This window comes from Pollachius pollachius (assembly GCF_949987615.1).
Source record: "Pollachius pollachius genome assembly, chromosome: 15".
NCBI classification, from domain to species: Eukaryota; Metazoa; Chordata; class Actinopteri; order Gadiformes; family Gadidae; genus Pollachius; species Pollachius pollachius.
Window position 1 is genome coordinate 1,243,283 of NC_136948.1, and position 24,820 is coordinate 1,268,102.

Sequence of the window (24,820 nt, forward strand, 5' to 3'; positions counted from 1 at the left end):
ACCCACACGGTCAGAGGGGGGCGGGGGGGGGCTCGCTCCAGGGTCACTAGGCTATAGCATCGTTAGCGTAAGCTGTGAAACGGGGAGGGGGGGGGGGGGACTGCGTCTTTAGGATGCTGCACTGTAGACGTTTGTAAGATGTAGCGCCGTAGATTCACCGGCCGTATGAGAAGCAACGGGTGGAGGTTAGCCTAGTCTAGTGCATCCGCTCCACACAATGTAGTCAACAGTTTAATAGCAATCCCTTTGCACTTACACGGTATACTGATCAGCTGTCGGTAGCGCCGCTTGAAGACATCGTCTCTCTCCTCTTCACTCGTCTTGAGACTTTGAGCCAAGAAGGGCGTCTGTACTGTACTCTGTACGCTAATATATTGAGCCGGTCATATTTATAGAAATTGAAGACACATTTTCAATGGTTGATTCTCAACGCTCTTGGCTGCCTCCGGTGGGTGAACGGCATTGCACGCAACGTAGATGTTTAACCTAAAGAAGGCGTCGCTCCATCATGCGACGTCGTGGATACAATCATGTAATGTGTGCACGGACACACGCCTATTTGTGCCTACTGTGTTGCCGATTGGGTACATTTGCGTAACGTCACACTGAGCGCAAGAATGTACGAGAGAGTGGCCGCCCTTGTGTGTGTGATGGCCATGAAATGAATCCTTTTTTGGGGGGGAAGGGAGATTTCTTAGTATTCACCAGAATAACCTGTGTTTTTCAATTATGTATTTATGACATTAGTTTTAGAGGTGGACAGAAGATAGCCTGTACAAAACCCAGGGGTACCGTTCATTTAATTGTGTTTGTCGTATCATGTGCCTTGGCACTACAGGCAGCTCGGCAAATGACTTGGCTCATTTCTGATTCAAAATGAAAGAAATATACCAAATAAGAGTCATGGTTAATTTGTGCCTGTAACAACCTTTTGTAAACAGGATGTTGACAGTATTATTTCCAAAATAGGCAAGCAGCAAGAATGTTTCTAAACCAAACACTATTTCAGACAAAACCTTTACTTGAATAAGGAGTGGCTCTCATTTGGGACATGAAAGGGAACTATTTTATTAATACAACTTTAAACTGTAAACAAACCTTTAAAACAGGTCTATTCTGACTCTCAGATCATCAGTGCTGAAATAATGTGAATACCAAACATATAATGATTTTGTCAAATATTGTCAAGTGAGTGAATGCCGTATGTTGGAGAACTTCTCACACCAAAAGGATTTCCACGCTCTTATGGGCACAGCGAACACATCTGTTCTTCTACTCCAGAAAAAGCAGTTTATGGTAAACGGCCGGGGAAATAAACAAACTTTTTAATTTTACATTTTAGTACATTATTTCACCTTTTTGGGTCCTTCATTCCTGCCCCTCTGCTTGTTAGCATATGGTAATATACTGTATGCGGTAATATACTGTAATCCCTATGATGCTACGCCAACGCATGCCCCCAGCAAGGAAAGCGATAAAAATGGTATATTTAGAAACTAACAACGTCATGTAGTCTAATCCTTTACACACCCTCACATCCATTCCCCCTCATTTGTTACGTTGCTTTGGGTTACAGTGGAGCTGCATATTGCTTGATAACGTCAATCAAAGGACGATTACACCGGCTTTCCTCACACTCTGCTTTTCATTTTCCCCTTTTCTCTTCCTATCTGACGCCGGACTCTAAAAATGTCCCCCAAAACTACCCCCCTATTGTTCATCAGAATAACTAATGCTTATTTTTGAACTACAGTATGTAAACAGAATGAGTGTCCTGTTCAAAGTGCTCACATTTGGGGATAAAAATGTGGGAATGGAACAATATTTTGCGCCGATGACTGGCCTACTGTATAGCCTGCGTGGAAATATGGTAACTATTATTATTTTACAACATACAACTGCGCGGGTGTTGTAGTTGAAACCCAACGAGAATATACTCCTTATAATAATAATACCAAGGGGGCTGTGATGTTCTCAAACCAGAAACCAGGACGTCTCTCTGTGGAGGCAAACTCTGTTTGAGTGATTCTGACCCTGGAGGATCCAAGGTGACTCACCACTAGAGGAGACAGCCAATCGGTTCGCCTTAATGTCCCTCTCTCTCTCTCTCTCTCTCTCTCTCTCTCTCTCTCTCTCTCTTTCTCTCTCTGTCACTCTCTCTCTCTCTCTCTCTCTCTCTCTCTCTCTCCCTCTCTCTCTCTGTCACTCTCTCTCTCTCTCTCTCCCTCTCTCTCTCTCTCTCTCTCCTCTGCAGAGAGCGAGGGAGGACTGAGCCAGTCTGTGTGAGAGCATTCCACTGTCTGCTCATCTGTCTGTACATCGCCTCTGTCCTCATTGTGTGTGTGTGCGTGTGTCTGGGGAGGGGGTTTAGAAGGCTGTGTCAAATAATGTACGCTTCGAACGAGATTTCAAATATTATCACCAATTGGTTATTTTTGTTGATTATTTTTGTTAATTATTGTTATTTATTGACAGGTTTGTCGAGTTCCAGAGAACTCTGTCGTGCAAACCTTATCTCAAATGTGTTTGAACTTATGAGTATTTATTCATCCAAAGTCATTACCGTAAGCCATACTAACTTATTTGTTAACGAGTGTGTCAACGATATACAGGGGACGAACAGACTGGTGCCACTGGTTCTAACTGGTTTTAACTGGATAATCAAGAGTGCCCCTGGGCAGTTTTTAAAATATGAATATTGCACAAAGTGATGTGTAGATGTAGTAATATAGCGTTACACTTTCCGGACTAAAGTAGTTCCTCCGTATCATGTGACCTACGGTGGTTACCCTGGCAACGGGGAGGGATGATGACCTCAAGGCTCACCTCTGTGACCGAGCAGTCAGTGGATCCTAATTCGAATGGAAGTGTGTGTGTGTGTGTGTGTGTGTGTGTGTGTGTGTGTGTGTGTGTGTGTGTGTGTGTGTGTAATTACACACACTATCCACGCCTCAAGCAAAGTAGAGTCCTTGTTTATGAATTATAAATACTTGACAGAAATTATTTATTGTCACGTTAACTTAATCGCCCAGGAATCGGTTTGGATCCTAATATGAACGGTGAACGTCATTGTGTTGTGAAGAAACAGAAATGTAACTGTACCGTCACAAGGAAAGAATGTAACATGTGAAGGTTTTGCATTGTACATAACTGTAATTATTTCAGTTTATTCTTTAATTTGTATCATACCAATTCTTTGTACAGTGTTCTCTTCTGTTGGTTTGAAATTATTTTGTATTATTTTTATAAACGGGTTATAAATAATAAAATACTCATTCAGCATGCAGACAAACTAGCATGGCTTCTTCGTGTGTCGTTTTTTATGCATGTCAGGTACTGTGATCTTGAAATGTGTGTTCTTAGGTACACAACAATGCTTTGGATATAAGCGTTGTTATTATTTTTTACCTTTTTGAGGTTTGACGTACACTCAGAGGAGGAGTCAGAGGCGGGATTTGCATTTGACGCTGAGACGTGCGCATGCTCCCATCGGTTTGTCCCGCCCCCTCTCCGGTCCAGCCGCGCAGTATTTGACCAGAATGGCGGCTCTTTTGGAAACTATTCTCCTCCAGAAAGTGGACGTTAACACGGTCTTGGTTTGGCTCAAATCGGTCGCGGTGAGTTTGAAACACGTACGGGTCGCATAGTAATGCAGTGAGACACCCGGGCGCCTTGACGCGTCATGCTGCGGAGGATGACACCGCTGCGGAGAAGATGTAAACAGAAGCTTTCTGCTAGCTGCCTGAGCTCAGGACCCGCGGCGGGCTCTGCTGTGGGCGAGGTTGCCAGATTGGGACAGATTTCCCGCCCAGTCTGGCAACACTGGCTGGATCGCATGTGTGCATTGTGTATGCTGCATTGTTGACATTGTATCAATCCAAGAAAATCCATTTTTGCATTAAACACGCCAAAAAAAAGTGGATAAGGTAGCACTAAATAACTCGCCCAAAACTGTGCACCCCAACCGTTGCTCTCCATTTAACATCAGACACATGTCAATCATCTCACGTTATTACCACAAGTGATCTGGAGTTCTGTGGGTCATATGATGCTGCATATACGTTCATATTGTAATGGTGAACTTAAAAAAATGGATTTGATCATTGAACGAGTGTCTTGTCACGTTTGCTAGTGCTACAGAGTGCTACAGTCATGGACCCTCCCTCATCCTAACCTTCCTCCTCCTCCTCCTCCTCCTCCTCCTCGTGTCCCTCCTTCCTCCTCCTGCCAGGAGGGCGACGTCTTCTCCCTGGGCGAGCCCGCGCTCAGCCCCGTGCTGAAGCAGGAGTTCGTCCCGTTCCTCCTGAACTTCCTGCGGGACCAGAGCAGCCAGGCCCTGACCCATGGCCCTGCGACCCCCGCCAAGACCCCCCTCCGCCCCCGGCCCCCCGCTCAGACCCAGGGGGGCCCCTTCAGCGAGCGGAGGGGCGGCTGCCGCCCCAGTGGCGCCGGCCCCCGGAGCTCCAGCCGGATCCAGCTCTTCTCCCCCGCCCCGTCGGTCTCCCCCGGGGCGGAGCTGGAGGGGGGGGGCCAGTCGGGGCTGAGCGGCGTGAGCGCCCTCAGCAGCCCCTCCCTCACCCCCTCCTGGAGCCCCGCCTCCCGGCCGTCGGGCTCGGAGCAGCGCAGGCACACCCAGAGGGTGAGCCTGGGGGACTACATCCTCTCCCCTCCCCCGGAGCACCCTCACCCCCACCACCACCACAGCAGCCCCGGCCTGCAGCCCCCGTCCAAGGGCGTCCGCAGGAGGAGCGGGGGAGGAGGCGTGGGCCCCGGACCACAGGGCCGGCATGGGGGAGGAGGAGGAGGAGGAGGAGGAGGAGGGCGAGGAGGAACCTACAACGAGGAGACGGGGCGGTGGGAGGGCGGAGGGAGGCGGTCTGGAAGAGGAGGAGGAGGAGGAGGAGGAGGAGGAGGTGGAGGAGGCGGTCACAGTAGGTCCAGTGATCTGGGTTCTCCTCCCGACCTGGGTCGTCTCAACCTTAACAACATGGAGGACTTCCCTCCGGTGGGCTCTTCTCCTGGTTCTCCTCCGTGAGTCCCCTCCTCCTTCTCGTTGAACAGAGCTCTTCTTCCTCTGCTGCTTGTAAACAAGCAGCAGGTCGTCTACTTAATGCATTATGAATGTTATATAAGTGTTGTTTATTCTTATGGATCAGCAGCCAATTACAATCAACACAATCAGATACGATTGTATTAAATCCAACTTTATTAATCCCCCGTAGGAGAAATTGGTTTGTTGTGCCAGCCAAGCAGTAGTTGAAAAACACAAGATACATACAATACAATAAAAATACAAAGTACTAATGCAAACAAAAATAGACGCTAAGGTAAATGCTAAACCAAATGCAAAAATAAGGAAAAGACAAACAGCAACAAACGGTATTAACAATATAATTTATAAAGTGGTACCAGAAATGCAATGTTAACAAAGAGAAGTGATTACATGAATACGCCAATGGCATCCAACGGATGATAGCCTAACCCTCGGATCATTTCTCTCCGTCTCTCCGTCTCTCTGTCTCTCCCTCTCTGTGACTGGTTCTCTCCCTCTCTGTGACTGGTTCTCTCCGTCTCTGACTGGTTCTCTCCCTCTCTGTGACTGGTTCTCTCCCTCTCTGTGACTGGTTCTCTCCGTCTCTGACTGGTTCTCTCCGTCTCTGTGACTGGTTCTCTCCCTCTCTGTGACTGGTTCTCTCCCTCTCTGTGACTGGTTCTCTCCGTCTCTGTGACTGGTTCTCTCCCTCTCTGTGACTGGTGCTCTCCGTCTCTGTGACTGGTTCTCTCCCTCTCTGTGACTGGTTCTCTCCCTCTCTGTGACTGGTCCTCCCTGCCTCTGTGACTGGTTCTCTCCCTCTCTGTGACTGGTTCTCTCCGTCTCTGTGACTGGTTCTCTCCGTCTCTGTGACTGGTTCTCTCCCTCTCTGTGACTGGTTCTCTCCCTCTCTGTGACTGGTTCTCTCCGTCTCTGTGACTGGTTCGCTCCGGTTCTCCCCCCTCCAGAGTGACCAAGCCGTCTCGGCGGATCAACCCCACCCCGGTCAGCGCCGAGCGGCCCCACTCCAAGCCCAAGAGCTGCTTCACCTCCACGCCGTTCAGCCGGCCCCCCAGCCCCTCCCCGCCCGGGGCAGAGGCTGAGGGCCCTCCCCCCGTGGCCGGGGGGGGGGCCCTCAGCCTCCAGGAGGAGCGGGAGCTGCTGAGGGAGGAGAAGTGAGTAAGGGGGCACCCCTGGGTTATTAGGTTACAACTATTTGTAACGTTTGTTTAACTCATATGGCGCTAACGCGTGCTGGTCGTCTGCTGCTGATCGGCCGGTCAATGCTGCCGTGGAGTGGAATGGGAAGTTGCCTCATTTTCTTTCAAAGATTGGCAATAGTAGCTGGATAGGCCATATGGTTGATCAACCTGTAAGGTTCATCATGCTCTTTTCATTTTCACTTGAACGTGCTCATAATTATATCGTAATAACATTGCAGCTAGTGTGTTATTATCATTGTCAAAATTCTGCTGTTGTCACAAAATGTCTGTTCCTTAGTGGGGCGTTTATCAGTACTACTCTCTAACCCTGGTGTATATCAGTCCTACTCTATAACCCTGGTGTATATCAGTACTACTCTATGACCCTGGTGTTGATCAGTACTACTCTCTAACCCTGGTGTATATCAGTACTACTCTCTAACCTTGGTGTTTAATAGTATTTCTCTCTAACCCTGGTGTTGATCAGTACTACTCTATAACCCTGGTGTATATCAGTACTACTCTCTAACCCTGGTGTTGATCAGTACTACTCTCTAATCCTGGTGTATATCAGTACTACTCTATAACCCTGTTGTATATCAGTACTACTCTCTAACCCTGGTGTTTAATAGTATTTCTCTCTAACCCTGGTGTTTCTGTGTTCTAGGAACAAGCGAGCGCAGGTGGTCATCTCTCCTCTGAAGCTCTCTGTGGATTCTGCCACCCCGACCAAGTCAGTGATGCCCAGGATGGGGTCAAAGGTCACCCCGGACACTCTGGCTGTGTGCCCTGACCCCTCCAAGGTCACCATGATGGCCGAGCTGGACCTGCTAGCAGAGGTGTACTGCACCTGCATTTCTGGTAATAGGCCACATGGGGGCGCTAGAGTGCCGCATTCAAACTTCAGACGCGTCAGATTGTTGGTCAAAGGGTATTTTCTGCACTGCCTTATAAGGTCACGTTGGTCACGGTGTTGTGTCATGGTGGTCTGAATTCCCCCCCGTCCACACAGAGAACTTGGTGCCCAACATCTTCCTGGAGCTCTTCTTCATGGTTCAGCTGCTGACGTCTCGGTCGGCTGCCAACACAGAGGAAGAGGAGCAGGGTGTGTGTGTGGTGAAACCAGGTGAGGGTCCCCCCCCCCCCCCCCTCACTCTAGTCCTCTGAAGAGGAAGGAAACCCTTGGACAACCCAAACGTTGAGATGGACCACAGAAGAGGTATCCCCTCCCAGGGAAGGGGTGCAATGTTCCTGGGCGGCGATTGACCGTGTTCTGTCCTCTGTTTTCAGACGTGCTGGAGAGCGGTTACCTCCGGCAGGTACACAACTGCGTGTATTTCGCGGTGAGAGTGCTGGAGAATCAGTTTCAGTAAGTGACCCGCGTCGATCATGATCTACCGAGATGCCCCCAAACCCCTGTCGCTCACGACCGACCAATGACAAACGACCGGCCACTCACCAATCACCCTCCCCCTTTCTGAGCCAATCACCGACCAGCTGCTGTTGTTGATGGTCCCCAGGTTGGTGACCCACCTGGACCGGGTCACCCTACGCCTGCTGGCGGAGAACGAGAGGGTGACCTGTTTCTCCCCCTCTCTGAGGGAGCGTCTGTCTCAGGCCCAGGGCACCAGCAGCGCCAAGGTAACACAGACAGACAGACAGACAGACAGACAGACAGACACACAGACACACAGACACACAGACACACAGACACACACCTGTTGAAAATGTCTGGTCAGCACTGTTGAAAAAAGGTGGAGATTTAGCCGTGTCCCACAAGTTGTCCAAATACCATGGTAAAATGTACAAAGATAAACCTCAATAATTATATAATTAGCAATCAATTCAATTAATAATCGCATTTTAACACTCGCCTTTGATCAAAGGGCATCTATAAAAAATACCTATCCCGTCCCTGATCCTTTCCCTCATCGTTTAGTCCCAAAATATACCGTTTTAAATTGGGTAAAACGTGCCCATAGTTTGGTGTACAGTTCTAAAGTGCGTTTCCCTTCTCCTCCGTCCAGCTGTCTCCCTCGGCCTCCACCTTCATCTACTCGGTCCCCTTCCAGCCCGCCACCGACAACCGCTCCAACTTCAGCAGCGACAAGGCCTTCCACATCTTCAAGAAGCAGAGGTGGAGGCCCCCTCTCCTCTCTCGTCTCCCCCCCCCCCCCCCCCTCGCTTCCATGCTCATGTCCTCTCCAAACGTTCTGGCGGTTTGTTTTACTTTCCCTTTCCCTTCAGGGACATCTTCTACGAGGTGCTCCGGGAGTGGGAGGACTTCCACAAGGAGCCGGGCTGGAACTTTGAGGCTGCCCTCGGAGGCAGGGTCAGGTGAGGAGCTCTCCCTGCTGGGGCGGGGGGGGGGGGGGGGGGGGGGTTTGATCACCAGTCCACACATTCTGGGTTCCATCCCCCTCAAGCTTCTCTCTATTCCTCCACCAACACCAGTTCCGTTAACCCTTTGCTATGAGGGTACATTATCAAACCATTTATTAAAATAAGTTCATTCAGTAATGAGCCTTATCATATGGCATTAGCATAGGGGTTAGGGTTCAACCTCACCCTCTTAAATAGTGCATGAATGAACACCTTGGTGAACATGAACATTACCTTAGTTAACATGAGCACCATTACTCAACGTCAACACCGTAAGTAAATTATTGCTGCATCATTAGTTAACTGTTAATTAACTAATTGTGCATAAGTATTACTGCATTACCTAATGTTAATAATTGTACCCCTATATTAAAGGTTACCCCTGTTCCTTGTTGACTTGCTGCCTTTATTATTCACCGTAAATCTCTTTATATAAAAAATAAGTGCCTAATAAGCCCTAATGGCTTAATTGTGTGTAATGATGATGTATTCACCTCAAAGGAAAGGAGGAAGGCAGCGCAAAATAAACACGTTCTCCAGCTGGTGCACGAAAAGCTCATCTAGCTTCTAATTAATTCAATGTCATCCTTCATCTCTCTCCGTCTCTCTCTCTCTCGCTCCGTCTCTCTCTCTCTCTCTCGCTCTCTCGCTCTCTCTCTCTCTCTCTCTCTCTCCGTCTCGCTCCGTCTCTCTCTCTCTCTCTCTCTCTCTCTCTCTCTCTCTCTCTCTCTCTCTCTCTCTCTCTCTCTCTCTCTCTCTCTCGTCAGGGCGATGGTGAGCCAGCTGAACTCCGCCGGAAACCACTCCCACTTCGCCCGGCTGTTCCTCAAGCAGCTTGTGCAGGTAACACACACACACACACATACACACATACACACACAAACACATAGACATACACATGCACACACAGCCTTCTTGCACCATATGCATGCAAATACACCCAATGATTCTCCATCGTTGGTGTCATGATGATGGAATTTAATCCAGAAAGATTTCTAAAACCATAAACTTTTGAAAAAGAGACTTTTGAGTTGTAGCCAGAGCCAGTTGCTTTAGGGGCATGTCCGTACTTAGCATTGTCTACTACTGATCATTTATCATTGTCATTTAAAGGTGACATATTCTACCACTAGGTGTGAGTATGATTAGCCTTCATACAATATCACCAGTGGACGTGTCCAACTAGATGTGTGCTGGATAGATGAGCAACGTTTGCTACAGTCTATTGGGAAGGCTGGCAGACTGATCTATCCAGCACATATCTACGTGGACACGCCCACCTGTGATGTCAGAAGAAGCAGATTTTCAAAACAGCTTGTAACGGCTTCCACACACACCTGGTGGTATAATATGGGACCTTTCAGAGACACCTTGAAGAGACACCTTTCAGAGACACCTTTAGGAGACACCGTTAAGAGACACCTTTAAGAGACACCTTGAAGAGACACCTTGAAGAGACACCTTTCAGAGACACCTTTCGGAGACACCTTGAAGAGACACCTTTAAGAGACACCTTTAAGAGACACCTTTCAGAGACACCTTTAGGAGACACCGTTAAGAGACACCTTTAAGAGACACCTTTAAGAGACACCTTTAAGAGACACCTTGAAGAGACACCTTTCAGAGACACCTTTCAGAGACACCTTTAGGAGACACCTTGAAGAGACACCTTTAAGAGACACCTTGAAGAGACACCTTTCAGAGACACCTTTAGGAGACACCTTGAAGAGACACCTTTCAGAGACACCTTTCAGAGACACCTTTAGGAGACACCTTTAGGAGACACCGTTAAGAGACACCGTTAAGAGACACCTGTGCGCTGACTGCCTCCCAGTGAGTTCAGATACAGGTCACTAGCGAGCCGGTACGGGGTACCTTCAGGTGCACTGTGGGCAAAGGGGGGTTTGAACCCAGATCCTTTAAAACAACAACATTAAAGCATCGTCACTAAACCCGACAGATGTGCAAGGGGCCGCGCACCAACGCGTCCCCCGCGGACCCCCCCGACGCCGACCTGCTGTGCATGCTGGGAGCCGACAGCCTGGGCCGTCTGAAGCGCCTGGAGGAGCGGCTCAGCCAGCCGCACTGCATTGTGGGTCCGTGCCCGCCCCCCTCCTTCCCCGGGAACCAGGAGTTCTTCAGGGACCTCCTGCAGACCGCCAGCTGGTAGGAGGAAGTCCAGACTCGACTTGTGGTCGAGTCTGATTCACATCATTGAGGAGGCGGCCGGGGTTTGGCGTTTTGCTCGAGGATGCCTTCCTAGGTTAGAATAATCCCCCGTAGGAGAAGCAGCCCAGCAGCAGCTGAAAGCACAGGATAAAAATACAGTACAGTAAGAATCCAAAGTACTAATGCAAACAAATATAGACCCTAAGGTAAATGCCAATCGAAATCCTAAAGGAAGGACAGGACAAGACAAACAGAACAAACAACAACAAACAGGGCAAACAAAAATCATGGTATAAACAATATAAATTATGAATTCTGGAAGCGTAAATTGTAAATTATAAAGTGGTTGAGTTCCAGAAATGCAGTCTACACGTACGATTTGGAACCCGTGGAATGGTTTGGCTGGGAGTCAAACTCCCGCCTGCCTCAACAGGCTTTAAAATTAAACGACTACGAAGTGTCCCCTTAACCTCCAAAAGGTTATCTCCTTCAGCTCCTGGTTCTCAACCCCCGACCACAAACAGACGGGCCGGCGGATGGCGCTGTTGGAACAGCGACCGCGGAGGTAAACCCACCGTGACCTTTTGACCTTGTGACCCCTGACCCCAGCTGCCAGCTGAACCAGCACCTGAAGGACAGCCTGTGCCAGCAGCTGCTGCAGCTGGACGAGGTGTCCATCCTGGGCCCCGGGGCCTCCTCTGTGGGGGAGGGAGAGGCAGAGGAGGGGGACGGGGAGAGAGACCTGGAGCAGCAGGTAGGACCGGGGGGGGGGGAGGAGGAGGGGGGAGAGACCTGACACGTGTCGCGCATTTGAGCCAATCAGAAACTCAGGAATTCCAGTACCTCCACGCTCATTCATATCCCCCTCCTGCTCCTCCTCCCCCCCTTCTCATCCCCCTCCTGCTCCTCCTCCCCCCCTTCTCATCCCCCTCCTGCTCCTCCTCCTCCCCCTCCTGCTCCCCCTCCCCCATCCTTCCCCTCCCCTCCTGCTCATCCTCTTCCTCCCCCCCCTTCTTCCCCCCCGCTCCTTCTCCCCTCCTGTTCCTCCTCTTCCCCCCCACTCCTCCTCCTCCCCCTTCCTCCTCTTCCCCCCCTGCTCCCCCCCCCCTTCTCCTCCTGCTCCCCCTCCTGCTCCTCCTCCCCCCCCCCATCCTCCTCCTCTTTCCCCCCTGCTCCTCCTCCCCCTCCCCCCTCCCAGGACGAGAAGCAGCGTTTCTCCTCGGTGCTGCTGCTGGCGCGCCTCCTGGCTAAGTTCCTGGGCTTCCTGTCCTTCCTGCCGTACCAGACCCCGGAGCGGCCCCCCAGGGAGCTGCAGGAGGCCGCCCTGGCCCTCCGCAGCAAGGTGACCCCCGCAGGGCGGCCTCGTTATGGAACCCCATAACGAGGGCTGGGTGCCGTGGCCAGTTCACTACATCGGTTCGGTTTCGATTCATAAGGCTCTGAATCGATCAATCACGATTCGATTCAATCCGCTCTTAGATAATGAAGATGGCTCAACTGTGTTACAAAATACAAACGTACTTTATTTTTTCTCCTCACCTCAAACAACAGGTTTTAAGTGCAAACTTGTAAATTGGACAGTTTAAACTTCAGTCTCAAGTCTCAAAAGTGCAATTTTGAAATTAGTGAACGTGTACTTGAACTACAACATTCCATCACTGCAAACTGCATTAAGGCATTGTCTATTAAACTGCAAAAATAATAATAATGGTAAAGAAATGGCCAAAAAAATCGATCTCATGCCCTATGAATCGATATTGGAAAATTTAAATGAAATCGATTTTTTTTACCCAGCCCTATACCCAAAATGTTCTAATAGAAAATATTTTGAAATCGAAAATAAGTTACAAATATTAAACCAGCTGTTCTGCAATTTCTATAAGACATTTAATGAATCAAATAAATATACTTAAAAAATATATAAATATATATATATATATATCGTTTCACCTCGATGATATTCGTTTTTTGATATTGTTAAGCTAAGTTATATATCTGGGTCCAGTGCCATGTATTGATATAGCCCAGTCTTAGTTAGACTTCCATCCAAAGCCTCCCGGCAGTCGTCCGGATGAGGTGGAATCACACTTTCATCTCCGTGATTAGATTCCTCCTCCATTAGCTTCCCCAAAGTAAACCAACCCCAAATGGGCTAGATCTCTTAATGGCTTTCACAGCCTCATAATCCCTCTAAGGTTTACCTTATATCCTTTAGCAAAACCTCTCCATCTCTCTCTATCTATTTTAAATTATATTCAAATGGGTTTTATTGCCATGGGGAAATGACCATGGACCATTGGTAAGACCCAAAAGTGAAGTATGAAATACAAACGAAGCTAAACATAAAAAGTTATAGAGACATAAGAGATAAAGCAAGGTGCAATATCCAATAATTATGGGATAGCAAAAGCGAGAAATAAAACAACAAGAACAACATCTACAGCCGTGGCTATAGTTCGTGTTTTGAGTATGTGTTGAGTATGTTTTGAGTATGTGTTGAGTATGTTTTTAGTATGTTTTTAGTATGTGTTGAGTATGTTTTTAGTATGTTTTGAGTATGTTTTTAGTATGTTTTGAGTATGTTTTTAGTATGTTTTGAGTATGTTTTGAGAATGTTTTTTGGTATGTTTTGAATACGTTTTGAGTATGTTTTGAGTATGTTTTGAGAATGTTTTTGGTATGTTTTGAATACGTTTTGAGTATGTTTTTAGTATGTTTTGAGTATGTTTTGAGTATGTTCTGAGTATGGAGGGTGGTACAGAGAGCGTGCTCCCCCCTGGGCAGCGCGCCGTGGCCCCTGGTAAAGCCGTCCGCTGGTCTGCCCCCAGAGCGCCCCGGTGCTGGACGTGTGCGGCCTGCTGCGGAGGTGCGTCGGGCGGGGGCGCACCGTGCTGACCCTCTCCTGGCTGGTGGAGTTCCTCTCCATGATGGACTTCACCGGGCCGCTGCTGCCCTGCTACCGCAGCGCGCTGGGCTCCCTGCTGCTGCTGTACAGGTAGACAGGCAGGCAGACAGGCAGACAGACAGGCGGGCAGACAGGCAGGCGGGCAGACAGGCAGGCAGACAGGCAGGCAGACAGACAGACAGACAGACAGGCAGGCAGGCAGACAGACAGAGAGACAGGCGGGCAGACAGACAGAGAGACAGGCGGGCAGACAGGCAGGCAGACAGACAGACACACACTGGGCTCCCTGCTGCTGCTGTACAGGTAGGCAGGCAGACAGACAGACAGACAGGCAGACAGACAGAGAGACAGGCGGGCAGACAGAGAGGCAGGCAGACAGACAGACACACACACTGGGCACCCTGCTGCTGCTGTACAGGTAGACAGGCAGGCAGACAGACAGACAGACAGGCGGGCAGACAGGCAGGCAGACAGACAGGCGGGCAGACAGGCAGGCAGACAGACACACTGGGCTCCCTGCTGCTGCTGTACAGGCAGACAGACAGGCAGGCAGACAGACAGACAGACACACTGGGGCTCCCTGCTGCTGCTGTACAGGTAGGCAGGCAGACAGACAGACAGACAGACAGGCAGGCAGGCAGGCAGACAGGCAGGCAGGTAGGCAGACAGGCAGACAGACAGACACACTGGGCACCCTGCTGCTGCTGTACAGGTAGACAGGCAGACAGACAGGCAGACAGACAGGCAGACAGACAGGCGGGCAGACAGGCAGGCAGATAGACAGACAGGCAGGCAGACAGACAGAGAGACAGGCGGGCAGACAGGCAGACAGACAGGCAGACAGACAGGCGGGCAGACAGGCAGACAGGCAGGCAGACAGAGAGACAGGCGGGCAGACAGACAGAGAGACAGGCGGGCAGACAGGCAGGCAGACAGACAGACACACACTGGGCTCCCTGCTGCTGCTGTACAGGTAGGCAGGCAGACAGACAGACAGACAGGCAGACAGACAGACAGAGAGACAGGCGGGCAGACAGGCTGGCAGACAGACAGGCGGGCAGACAGGCAGGCAGACAGACACACTGGGCTCCCTGCTGCTGCTGTACAGGCAGACAGACAGACAGGCAGGCAGGCAGACAGACAGACAGACACACTGGGCTCCCTGCTGCTGCTGTACAGGTAGGCAGGCAGACAGACAGACAGGCAGGCAGGCAGGCAGACAGGCAGGCAGGTAGACAGACCACTCACTCACTCAATCACACACACACACAAACACACTTATAGAAGACGTTTTGGTTCTTGTTTTTTTTAAATAGCTCGTTAAGCCTTGTGTGTGTGTGCTGCTCTCCCTCCAGGGGTCTGGTGCTGGGCCGCGGGGGCGAGGTGTGTTACCTGAACAAGCTGCTGATGGTGGCCGTGCTGGGCTGGCTCTTCCAGGTGAGTACCGCTCCCAACACGGCCCGCTTAGGGGCCCCTGGCCCCGCCTCAGGGGCCAGGGGCCCCTAAGGCGGCCTCTCCTGGCCTCTCCTGGCCCTGCCTCAGGGGCCTCCAGGAGGCCCCTGAGGCAGGGGCCCCCTGGCAGGCTCCCCGTTGGCAGGGTGGGCTACGAGCCACCCTCCTTTTTCAGGAAGCCTTTTAGCCTAATTAGCTCCCCTCTTCCACCACTGTGTTTATAGATCCCGGTTATCCCGGAGGACATTTTCTTCACCAGTGACTTCACCGACGTGGCCAAGTATGAGGAGACCCCCAGCGGGGTTCAGGGGCTGGTAAGTGTGCCTGTGGTCACACCGTGTTTGTGTGGATGAATAGTATCGATGATACTATCCAGGGAATGAACTTTACATCGTGATGGCGTGCGTTTAAATCTGCGCTCTGTACGTTTTGGCATTAGCCACCCCTTGTGGCTGTCGTTGTAGCTATAGGTTTAGCTATCAGTTTCAGGCTGAACTGTCGGGGATTTGCATGCTCATTTATTTTCACAGCGGCAGTAGAAAGGTACAATTGTGACGATTTTACTGTCAAACTTCACATCTAGTCAAGTGTCAAAAACAGCGACTCCATTGGTGGATCCAGGTGTGATTCCTAGTGACTGTGTGGTTATTGATCCAGATGTGATTCCTAGTGACTGTGTTGTTATTGATCCAGGTGTGATTCCTAGTGACTGTGTTGTTATTGATCCAGGTGTGATTCCTAGTGACTGTTGTTATTGATCCAGGTGTGATTCCTAGTGACTGTTGTTATTGATCCAGGTGTGATTCCTAGTGACTGTGTTGTTATTGATCACGTCTCCCCAGGACTGCCTTCCTCTGGTGGACCAGCAGCTGCTGTATGTCTGCTGTCCCTTCCTGGGTAGGTGGAAACTAAACTTTTCTCGTTAAAGCCATTAAAGGGGAATTGATTGTCTGATTTAAGGTATTTCGCTTCATTAGTTCTGAATGGGCCCACCATAAATAACATTGATGACATTGTTTGGCCACCGAAGCATTGCTCCGATCACAAATCATCCCCTGAAATGTCCCTCTTATCGTTAGTCCCGCACTAGTATCGGTTTTGTGTGTAATGTGCGTATTACTGAAGCAAGAATGTTTGATTATACACGCTGCCCCTACAAGCAGCGTGGGGTATCACAACAACAGGTCTTTAAAATCCCCCCGCCAGCATCTGCTGCCTCTGTCACTCACACATTCACCCATCTGATCAAATATCAAGCTGTGCCATGCGCCTCGTCGATCACCAGCGATGCATCACGTGTTTCCTGTGATTTCCCGCCAGGCGAGTTCAGGAAGATCCTGGCCCTCTTCGTGTCGGGCAGCGCGGCCAAGGGCGGCGGGATCTTACGGAAGATCACGCCCACGTCGGCCGAGCTGCGGGACGCCCCCATCGCCAACCGGTCCCAGCAGAAGCTCCAGGTAGGACGCCGTAAGGTGGGGGGCTCCAAGACCCCGATGATCCCAGCCCTCTTCCTGTTTCTCAACTCACTGTCATGTCACTTTGGACTGGGGCATCTACGCCTCTGTTTTCTATCTATTTACATTTTATGACTCATTTTTTTTACTTTGCCTATGTTTTCTTTTGCTTATCTATTATTTTATTTTATTGTATGACAAAGTTTCTACGTGAATCACTTTGAGTCTGCCTCGCGTATGAAAAGTGCTGCATAAATAAAGATGTCTTATATGTCTCACTGTGTGCGTGTGTGTGTGTGCGTGTGCTTGTGTGTGTGCGCGTGTGTGTGTGTGTGTGTGTGTGCGTGTGCAGGTGGACCTGGAGCAGGCGTTCTTCCACAACCAGCCCCCCTCCCTGCGCCGCACCGTGGAGTTCGTGGCGGAGCGCGTCGGCTCCAACTGCGTCAAACACATGAAGTGAGTCCAGCACAACGACTGGGGGGGGGCTGTGGCGTATGACAGTGCATCGAAATGTGTCTTTGAAATGAGATGTGTTGTTGTGCATAGAAACGAGTGTGTGTTTTGGTACATAGAAACGAGTGTGTGTTTTTGGTGTGTGTGTGTGTGTTCACGTGGGTTACCTCTGGGTGCTGCCATCTCTTCCCGCAGCAAAAGACATTCATGTTATAAACTATACATATCGTACGTTTTACGTCCTGGCACTTAGAAATAGTACTCAGCATCGTGTAGGTTATTATCCTAACTATCTCTGTTGTCTACGGGGAACGGGTTAACCTAGTGATGGTTAGTGCTCGGCACCTGGTTCCATGATCATCTTGACTGCGCCCACAGAGATATATTGTGTTTTCTCATTCTTCTGACAAATGTACTTATTGTAAGTCGCTTTGGGTGAAAGCATCTGCTTAAGGCCCTACATGTAAACGTTGGGTTAATACTCTTCTGCCCGTGCCGTTGGGCAAGGCAGCGGGCAGTAGAGCCAGGGGTCGCCCCCCCGGGGCCGCGGGTAAACGGCAGAGGTGACGTCGGGTCGTACTCTTTTAGATTATGACTTTTTTGCGTTGTTGTGCTTTATGATGGAGTGAGAGGAGGGCCCTGGGAGAGAGAGGGGAGGGCATACAGCAGAGGAACAGGGGCGGGCATCGAACCCGGGTCGCTGCCATCAGGACTGAGCCCTAGTGGCACGCCCTCTACCCGGTGAGGTCGTACTGTTGCCGTCACGATAACGTGACACCCCCCCCCCGCCCCGTGTGTGACCCAGGGCCACCCTGGTGAGCGAGCTGGTTGAGCGAGGGGAGGAGCTTCTGAGGGCGGGGCTTCTGTCCCCGGGCGCCAGCGGGCCCAAGCTCTACGACGTCATCGGGGCCCAGCTGTGTGACCGCGGCATGGAGGCCCCGGCCAGGGCCACCAGGTAGGGCTGGGCGACTGACCACCATCCTAATATTTATAATCGAGTTGAAACTTTGAATTATTTTTTAATTTTTTATTGAATGTCTCAAAGAAATTGCAAAACAGCTGGATTTATATTTTTAAATTATTTTCTATCTGGACTTTTTCTGTATTCATTTATTTATTTATTTTTAAGGGGAAATTTCAACGTGCGAGATAAATGCTGAAAAAATGCTTCATGTTTTCAAACTCAAAAATCATCGTTTGCATAATCGTGCTTAAAATAACGACCCAATCGTGATTCTGATTTTTTCCCATTATCGAGGAGCCAGAGGTCAGAGGCCACGCCGCTGTCACCTCTAGAGACTGTTGGACCCAGGGTTACCTTTTGATTTCAAGTGATTGATCCGATTGGTTTCACTTAATTAACGAGTAGCGTATGTTATTTAATTTTTTTGCATCTCGTTGTTCCAGTAGCGGAACAACAAGATGCAAGTTTGGCCTCTGACCATATTGAGATTGAATTTAGTATTGTATGTATGAATATGTGAAATTATATGCAAAACAGGATAGGGTAAAAACAGAAAAGGTATGTAAATAGTATGTTTTTCAGTGTTTTTCCCATCTGCTTACTCTACTGATCATTGTTTTCCTGTAGGTTCTGCAGCGACAAGAGTCCAGATGCCATCAGGAACCTGCTGCCAGTGGAAACGTCTCCCGTCGTAAGTCGAATAAATCTCCCGGGAATTAAAAAGCCTGCTTTAACAGCGACCCTCATATCTCAACGAGACATGTCTAGATGAGCTCTCTGGAACACACACTAGCAGTAATAAAGGTATTAGGGTGATAAGATTGTTTTGTGTGTGTTCGTCGTGCAGCCTGTTCCCTGGGTTTCTATAAAAGATGAATGCGGGGGCGTTAGGGATTAATTCGAGAAAGGAAGCCCTTTCATCTTTAAGCGGTGGCAGTGTAATGTAAATCTGGAGCGTTCAACATTTGTAATTGGGAATAATGCACCGGTAATGACCCGAACCACCCGACCTGTATGAATAATATTTCCAGAGAGGGATCTTGTGCGTGTGATTTAATTACCCCTGGGAGTAAAGTGATTATTTTGGTGTCCAATCCCGGGCCTCTGTACGACTTCATGTTCAGCGGGTTGTGTCTCCTGAACGGATGTGTCGAGCATCCCTGTGTTTTGTGTGTCCATGTGCAGGTGCTGACCACGTCGGAGAACATCACCAAGCGCCTGGCCACGGAGAAGGCCTGCAGCTGGCTGGGGGCCAACATCACAGGTGAGGGGCGGAGCATCACAGGTGAGGGGCGGAGCATCACAGGTGAGGGGCGGAGCATCACAGGTTAGGGGCAGAGCATCACAGGTGAGGGGCGGAGCATCACAGGTGAGGGACAGAGGGACGGGCAGGGGACCGGTTAGTGCTCCCTCCTCCAGGAGTGAGGAGGTGTTTAGTGCTCCTCTAGGAGTGAGGAGGTGGTTTGAGTCTAATGTTAATTTCTATAGCCGTTATCTTTCCTTTTATGCAGAGCACATTTGATGGTGTATTCTAGGACATGGGTTTCCAACCTTTTTTCTTCCAAGGAACGTGATATTCATAAAAGAAATTGGAGGGCCAGTAGTTGTTTTAAGGCCTAAGTTTTAAGATGCCTAATTTTTATACAACTATGGCTGTTTTTCAAGATGGTTGTGTCATATATGTGTCATATACAAAACAATTGAAGCAATGAAATGAGTCTCAGGCGCCCTTCAACAATGCAATTATATAAAACGATACAGTTTATAAGACATAGATAGCACCAGAAAAGTCAAACTTAAATAAACACAAAAGTAGTGCAAACACAAAATATATATATATATATTTTTTTTTTGCTTTTTCTGGAAATATTTCAATATTTCGTGGCCCGGGGGTTGGGAACCGCCAGTCTAGGGGTCAGGGTGCTCCCGGCCCACAGGTCGTGGGTTTGAATCCCGATGGCCGCGGGCTACCTTACATTGAGTCTACCTGACCCCCACCTGCTCATTCGAGTCTCTGTCAGTGCTCTGGATAAACGGTAAAGCCCACCCTGCCACCCCCCCCCCCAGCCCTGATACGACGAGAGTGGAAGAGCCGCTTCGACCGCGTCATGAAGTCCATGGACACGCAGGGGGCGGGGCTAGAGCCGGCCAATCAGGCGCAGCCCAGCACCCCCAAGAGGAAACCGGGAGGCGAGCGAGCGCTGGTCTGTCCGACGGACTGCCCCCACGGAGCCCCCCTCCCTTCAGACGTCCTCATCCAGATGAAGGTATGAACACAGGAAGTGACATCACACGGGGGGCTGGGGGCCTCCTCTGATTGGCTGTGGGGTCTTTGTTTGATTCCGTATTTTGGTTGTGTAGCGATTAAGATTAAGATACACTCACACACGCACTCACGCACGCACGCACGCACTCACTAGTAGCTATCTATTAAGAGAGCGACCAAGCTTCTGTGACTGCTGACAGTGAACTTCCTTCGAGGGGATTTTAGCTTCAGCTGTTAATATGGGGACTCATCCATCATTAAGTGTTTGTTTTTAAATTCCTTTTTAATGTTAACCGTCTTTTAGAAACAATCAGGCTGATTTGTGTTCCTTCCAGCGTACTGCCTGATGTGTTCTTCAGAAGGCTTGTGTACCAAAGGAACATCTGCGCCGTTGAATCCGTTCAAATGTCCTCGTTGGAAAAGAGCGATACCTTACAGCCTGATCCCTAAGACCACCATCACAGTGGGAGCCATCTGGCCAGGTTTCAGGTCCTGCGCTGGTGGCCGAACCACCAGGGGTTCAGAGCCGCCGGCGTCCAATCAGGAACGACTTGAGCTACGTCATTGACAGATGGTTCATCCAATCACCTGCAGAGTTTAAAGTGCCTTTTCCAAACAGTTTGGTACAAAGAACGACTTCCCAGATGTTCTGTGTAAAATAATAAAAATAAAACCATCTGGCCGGTGAAGGTTAATGAAGAGGGCCGGACCTGGTGAATGCCGTGCGGGTCGCGTTGTGGCTGAACGATGCTGTGTGTCTCTGAGTGTGTGTCTCTGTGTGTGTCTCTGAGTGTGTCTCTGTGTGTCTCTGAGTGTGTCTCTGTGTGTCTCTGTGTGTGTGTCTGTTTGTCTCTGTGTATCTCTGTGTGTGTCTCTGTGTGTCTCAGTGTGTCTCTGTGTCCCCAGGAGGTGCTCAGTGTGTCTCTGTGTCCCCAGGAGGTGCTCAGTGTGTCTCTGTCCCCAGGAGGTGCTCAGTGTGTCTCTGTGTCCCCAGGAGGTGCTCAGTGTGTCTCTGTGTGTCCCCAGAAGGTGCTCAGTGTGTCTCTGTGTCCCCAGGAGGTGCTCAGTGTGTCTCTGTCCCCAGGAGGTGCTCAGTGTGTCTCTGTGTCCCCAGGAGGTGCTCAGTGTGTCTCTGTGTCCCCAGGAGGTGTTCAGTGTGTCTCTGTGTGTCCCCAGGAGGTGCTCAGTGTGTCTCTGTGTCCCCAGGAGGTGCTCAGTGTGGGCGTGGGGCCCAGGACGGAGGCGGAGCTGCCCACCGGCCCTCAGCTCAGGGCTCTGCTGGGCAGGGTGGGAGAGGCCCTGGCCTGCAGGAAGGTAAGTCCCACACACCGGACCGGACCGGACCGGAACACACCGGACCGGACCGGATCACACCGGACTGGATCACACCGGACCGGACCGGACCGGAACGCATCAGACCGGAGCGGACCGGAACACACATATACCATGTACCTTAGATTAGAAGCACAGACATTTTATAGTGTTGGATTATTAATATAAAAAATAAAAATAAGAAAAAATTAGAATATTATTTAAATTTTTGTGTTTAACAGAGACGGAAGTGTCTCTTAATGGGTGAAAACGTCATTAATACCCTAATATTTGAGTGTAAATATATTCTAACTCTTGAATGAACCGTGTTATGACTCAGAACTATCGGTTTAAGTTATACCTCAGAGTGGGATCAGCTGAGGCTTCCTTTCCTCTGGTCTGAAGAACCCCAGACTCATGAGGATTGGTGAAGGAGTGAACCTGAACTCAGTGCTGTCTTTGTGGGGGCTAACAGTGTGGTTCCCCCCCCGGCTGTAGTTCCTGACCCCGGTCTCTGAGCAGATGCTGCTGCGCTCCACGGTGCTGTTGGCGTGTCAGATCGGTACGACCCCTCCGCCAGACGTCCTGCTACTAGAACTCATGATTCACTGGTTCATCTCGTATGGACGCACCAAGGCCAAGGCCTCTAATCAAATAACCACTAAAACTAATAGTTTCTCAGCAGTTAAAGGTGACCTATTATGCCACCAGGTGTGAGTGTTGTTACAAGACGTTTGGAAAATCTGCCTCTTCTGACATCACTAGTGGGCGTGTCCACCTAGATGTACGCTGGATAGATCAGCCTACCAGCCTACCCGGTGGACTGAAGCAAACGTTGTTCATCTAGCCGTCATACATCTAGGTGGACACGCCCACTTGTGATGTCAGAAGAGGCAGATTTTCAAAATGGCTTGTAACGGCTAATCACACTCACACCTGGTGGTAGAATATGGGTCCTTTTAAGTCTTTGTATTAGCCCTGATATTGATTGGAGTCTGTCTGTCTGTCCTCTCTCTGTCTGTCTATCTGTCTGTCCTCTCTCTGTCTGTCTGTCTGTCTGTCTGTCTGTCTGTCCTCTCTCTGTCTGTCTGTCTGTCTGTCCTCTCACTGTCTGTCTGTCTGTCTGTCTGTCTGTCCTCTCTCTCTCTGTCCATCCGTCTGTCTGTCTCTCAGTGGGCGGCGACCTCCCCGTGCTGTCTCCCCAGGGCGTCGGCGACGGAGACCCTGGCCCCTCCCCGGGGGCGGGGCCTGGGGAGGGGGGCGGGGTCCTGGAGGCCCTGGCCGACCTATGGGAGAGGGAGTGCTGCTGGGCCACGCCCCTCCACCTGCTCTTCAGCGAGCTCAACGTCACGGCCGTGCTGGGGGCGCCGACTGAAGGGGTACGCAGGGGTCACCGGGGGGGTCACATCTCAACGACCGTCACCGGGGGGCCAGGTGGGGAGCCCCCATGATGGAGGGCCCCTTAGTGGCGTGAGATTCAACCCCAATGTCCCCAAAAGGCTACCTGTGTCTGAAACAATTCCTTTAATTACTTAGTAATAAGTAATAAGATAGAGAAATTAAAAAGAAGGTGGTACCACTACCAGAAGTGGCAGTGGTACCAGCCCCGGTTGATTGTAGTGCAACAATGGTAGAGAAATTATTACAGAAATATGTGTTTAAATAATCATTTTGTAGTGTGCGTGGTTTAGGGGAACCGACCCCATGTCTGTCTGTGTCTCTCTGTGTCTCTCTCTCTCTCTCTCTCTCTCTCTCTCTCTCTCTCTCTCTCTCTCTCTCTCTCTCTCTCTCTCTCTCTCTCTCTCTCTCTCTCTCTCTCTCTCTAGCGTTGCCTGACGAGTTCATGTCCCGATGATCAACACCCTCATTCATGTGTTTTGTAACAGGCATGTGAGTGAGAGTGTGTTTTATTGTTGTTTTGTGTTTTCAGTTGGACAGCTATGAGTTCCTGGTGCGACGGCTGCTGACCAAAGGCCTGGTGGGAGAAGAGGAGCTGGCCTTTCATTGGAGGAAACTCTCCGGTGTGTCGCCCATACAGGTGAGGCCTGCGTCTCCTCAATCAATCAAACTTTATTGACGGAGCACTTTTCGCGCAATACAAAGGGCCAAACAAGGGAAACAACATGAGTTTCAAGTTACAGTAAAACAATCAGAAGGACAGAGATAACATCTGAACAGTAAAGTGGACAAAGAACACTAAACATTACTTCATTAGCAAAAGATAAACATTTTTATTTTATTTGTTTATTAAATCTCGGCCGACTGGGTCGCATTGGTGACAATAACTACACATCTGCGGTATTTTATTTATTGTATGTATTTTCTTTCAAATTAATTTCTATCTTCAGGTTTTTACGGAGAAGTTTGAGCTGCTGCCATTCCTGCTGGTCAAGCCTGCTATGGCTTTACCGGAGACACTGAGCCAGACCGGCCAGTAGAGGGCGCCCTGGCACAGAACAAACGCTGCGCTCTCTCTCTCTCCCGTGTTTTATTCAAAAGGTTCCACTAAGTTGTATTATCTTTTTGTATGTTCGGTTTTGCTTCAAGAAACGCCAAACAGATTTTAGAAATATTTCGGTTTTTTTGGTTTTGTTCACTGTTCTATTTCAACACTGTATTTCCGCACGTCTTTCACTGTGTATTGTCCACCTGTGGACGCCACCTACGCTTGTCATGAGCCTTCGCTCCTTTTGTAAAGGTGCGAATGGGGGCCAAAGTCCCGCCACTCAGGATTAGCAGCCAGGGGGAGATGTGCACGAATGACTGCAAAAGAAGCTCCTGTATGCAAACCTGGATAACCGATTTTCCCCCAGTGAGGAGATGGTTAGAAAAGAAACTGCGTTGTCTGCCAAGATGTATTATCGGGTCCCAACACACGCGGGGAAATGTGGGGTTGACCTTATAGCTTTGATGCAAAGATGAGAGAATAAATGTATTAAATGTTTCCTTGACTGGAACTGTTCACCCACTGCCTTCGACGACCGCCCTACTGGTTGTTCATGATTTGATTCTTTAATGCAAGTTTGCATTTGCGACAATTTTCCGTATTTTAGTTCACGTTGAACGTGTTGTATATTCCGCTGCTTTTAAATTGGAATTATTTTGTATGTTATGAAATAAAATAATAAAGATGTACTGTCTTACCAATGTTTCTTCGTGTTTTTGTGCGCATGGATGAATCACTAACATTTCATTGTCATCATCGTTTAATTCGTAGACATTGGAAAAGT

General features: G+C 49.6%; 1 protein-coding gene across 2 annotated transcripts; it reads left to right on the forward strand.

The window, feature by feature from the left end:
- Positions 1-3,504: 3,504 nt before the first annotated feature.
- cdan1 (codanin 1) lies at positions 3,505-24,717 on the forward strand. Of its 2 annotated transcripts, XM_079752008.1 has the most exons (28): positions 3,505-3,617; positions 4,232-5,031; positions 6,001-6,207; positions 6,902-7,095; positions 7,247-7,360; positions 7,525-7,603; positions 7,755-7,875; positions 8,262-8,371; positions 8,482-8,571; positions 9,384-9,459; positions 10,577-10,782; positions 11,395-11,539; positions 11,984-12,127; positions 13,614-13,780; positions 15,046-15,127; positions 15,367-15,456; positions 15,985-16,039; positions 16,463-16,599; positions 16,949-17,052; positions 17,855-18,004; positions 18,641-18,704; positions 19,199-19,277; positions 20,081-20,280; positions 21,486-21,593; positions 22,089-22,152; positions 22,764-22,969; positions 23,521-23,628; positions 23,939-24,717. In XM_079752008.1, exons 1-28 carry the CDS (start codon positions 3,540-3,542, stop codon positions 24,026-24,028), a joined length of 4,068 nt encoding a protein of 1,355 aa, XP_079608134.1. In that variant the 5' UTR covers positions 3,505-3,539; the 3' UTR covers positions 24,029-24,717. The 2 variants fall into 2 exon arrangements, with proteins under 2 accessions (XP_079608134.1, XP_079608135.1); XM_079752009.1 differs by lacking the exons at positions 21,486-21,593; positions 22,089-22,152; positions 22,764-22,969; positions 23,521-23,628; positions 23,939-24,717 and adding an exon at positions 20,615-21,016.
- Positions 24,718-24,820: the final 103 nt, after the last annotated feature.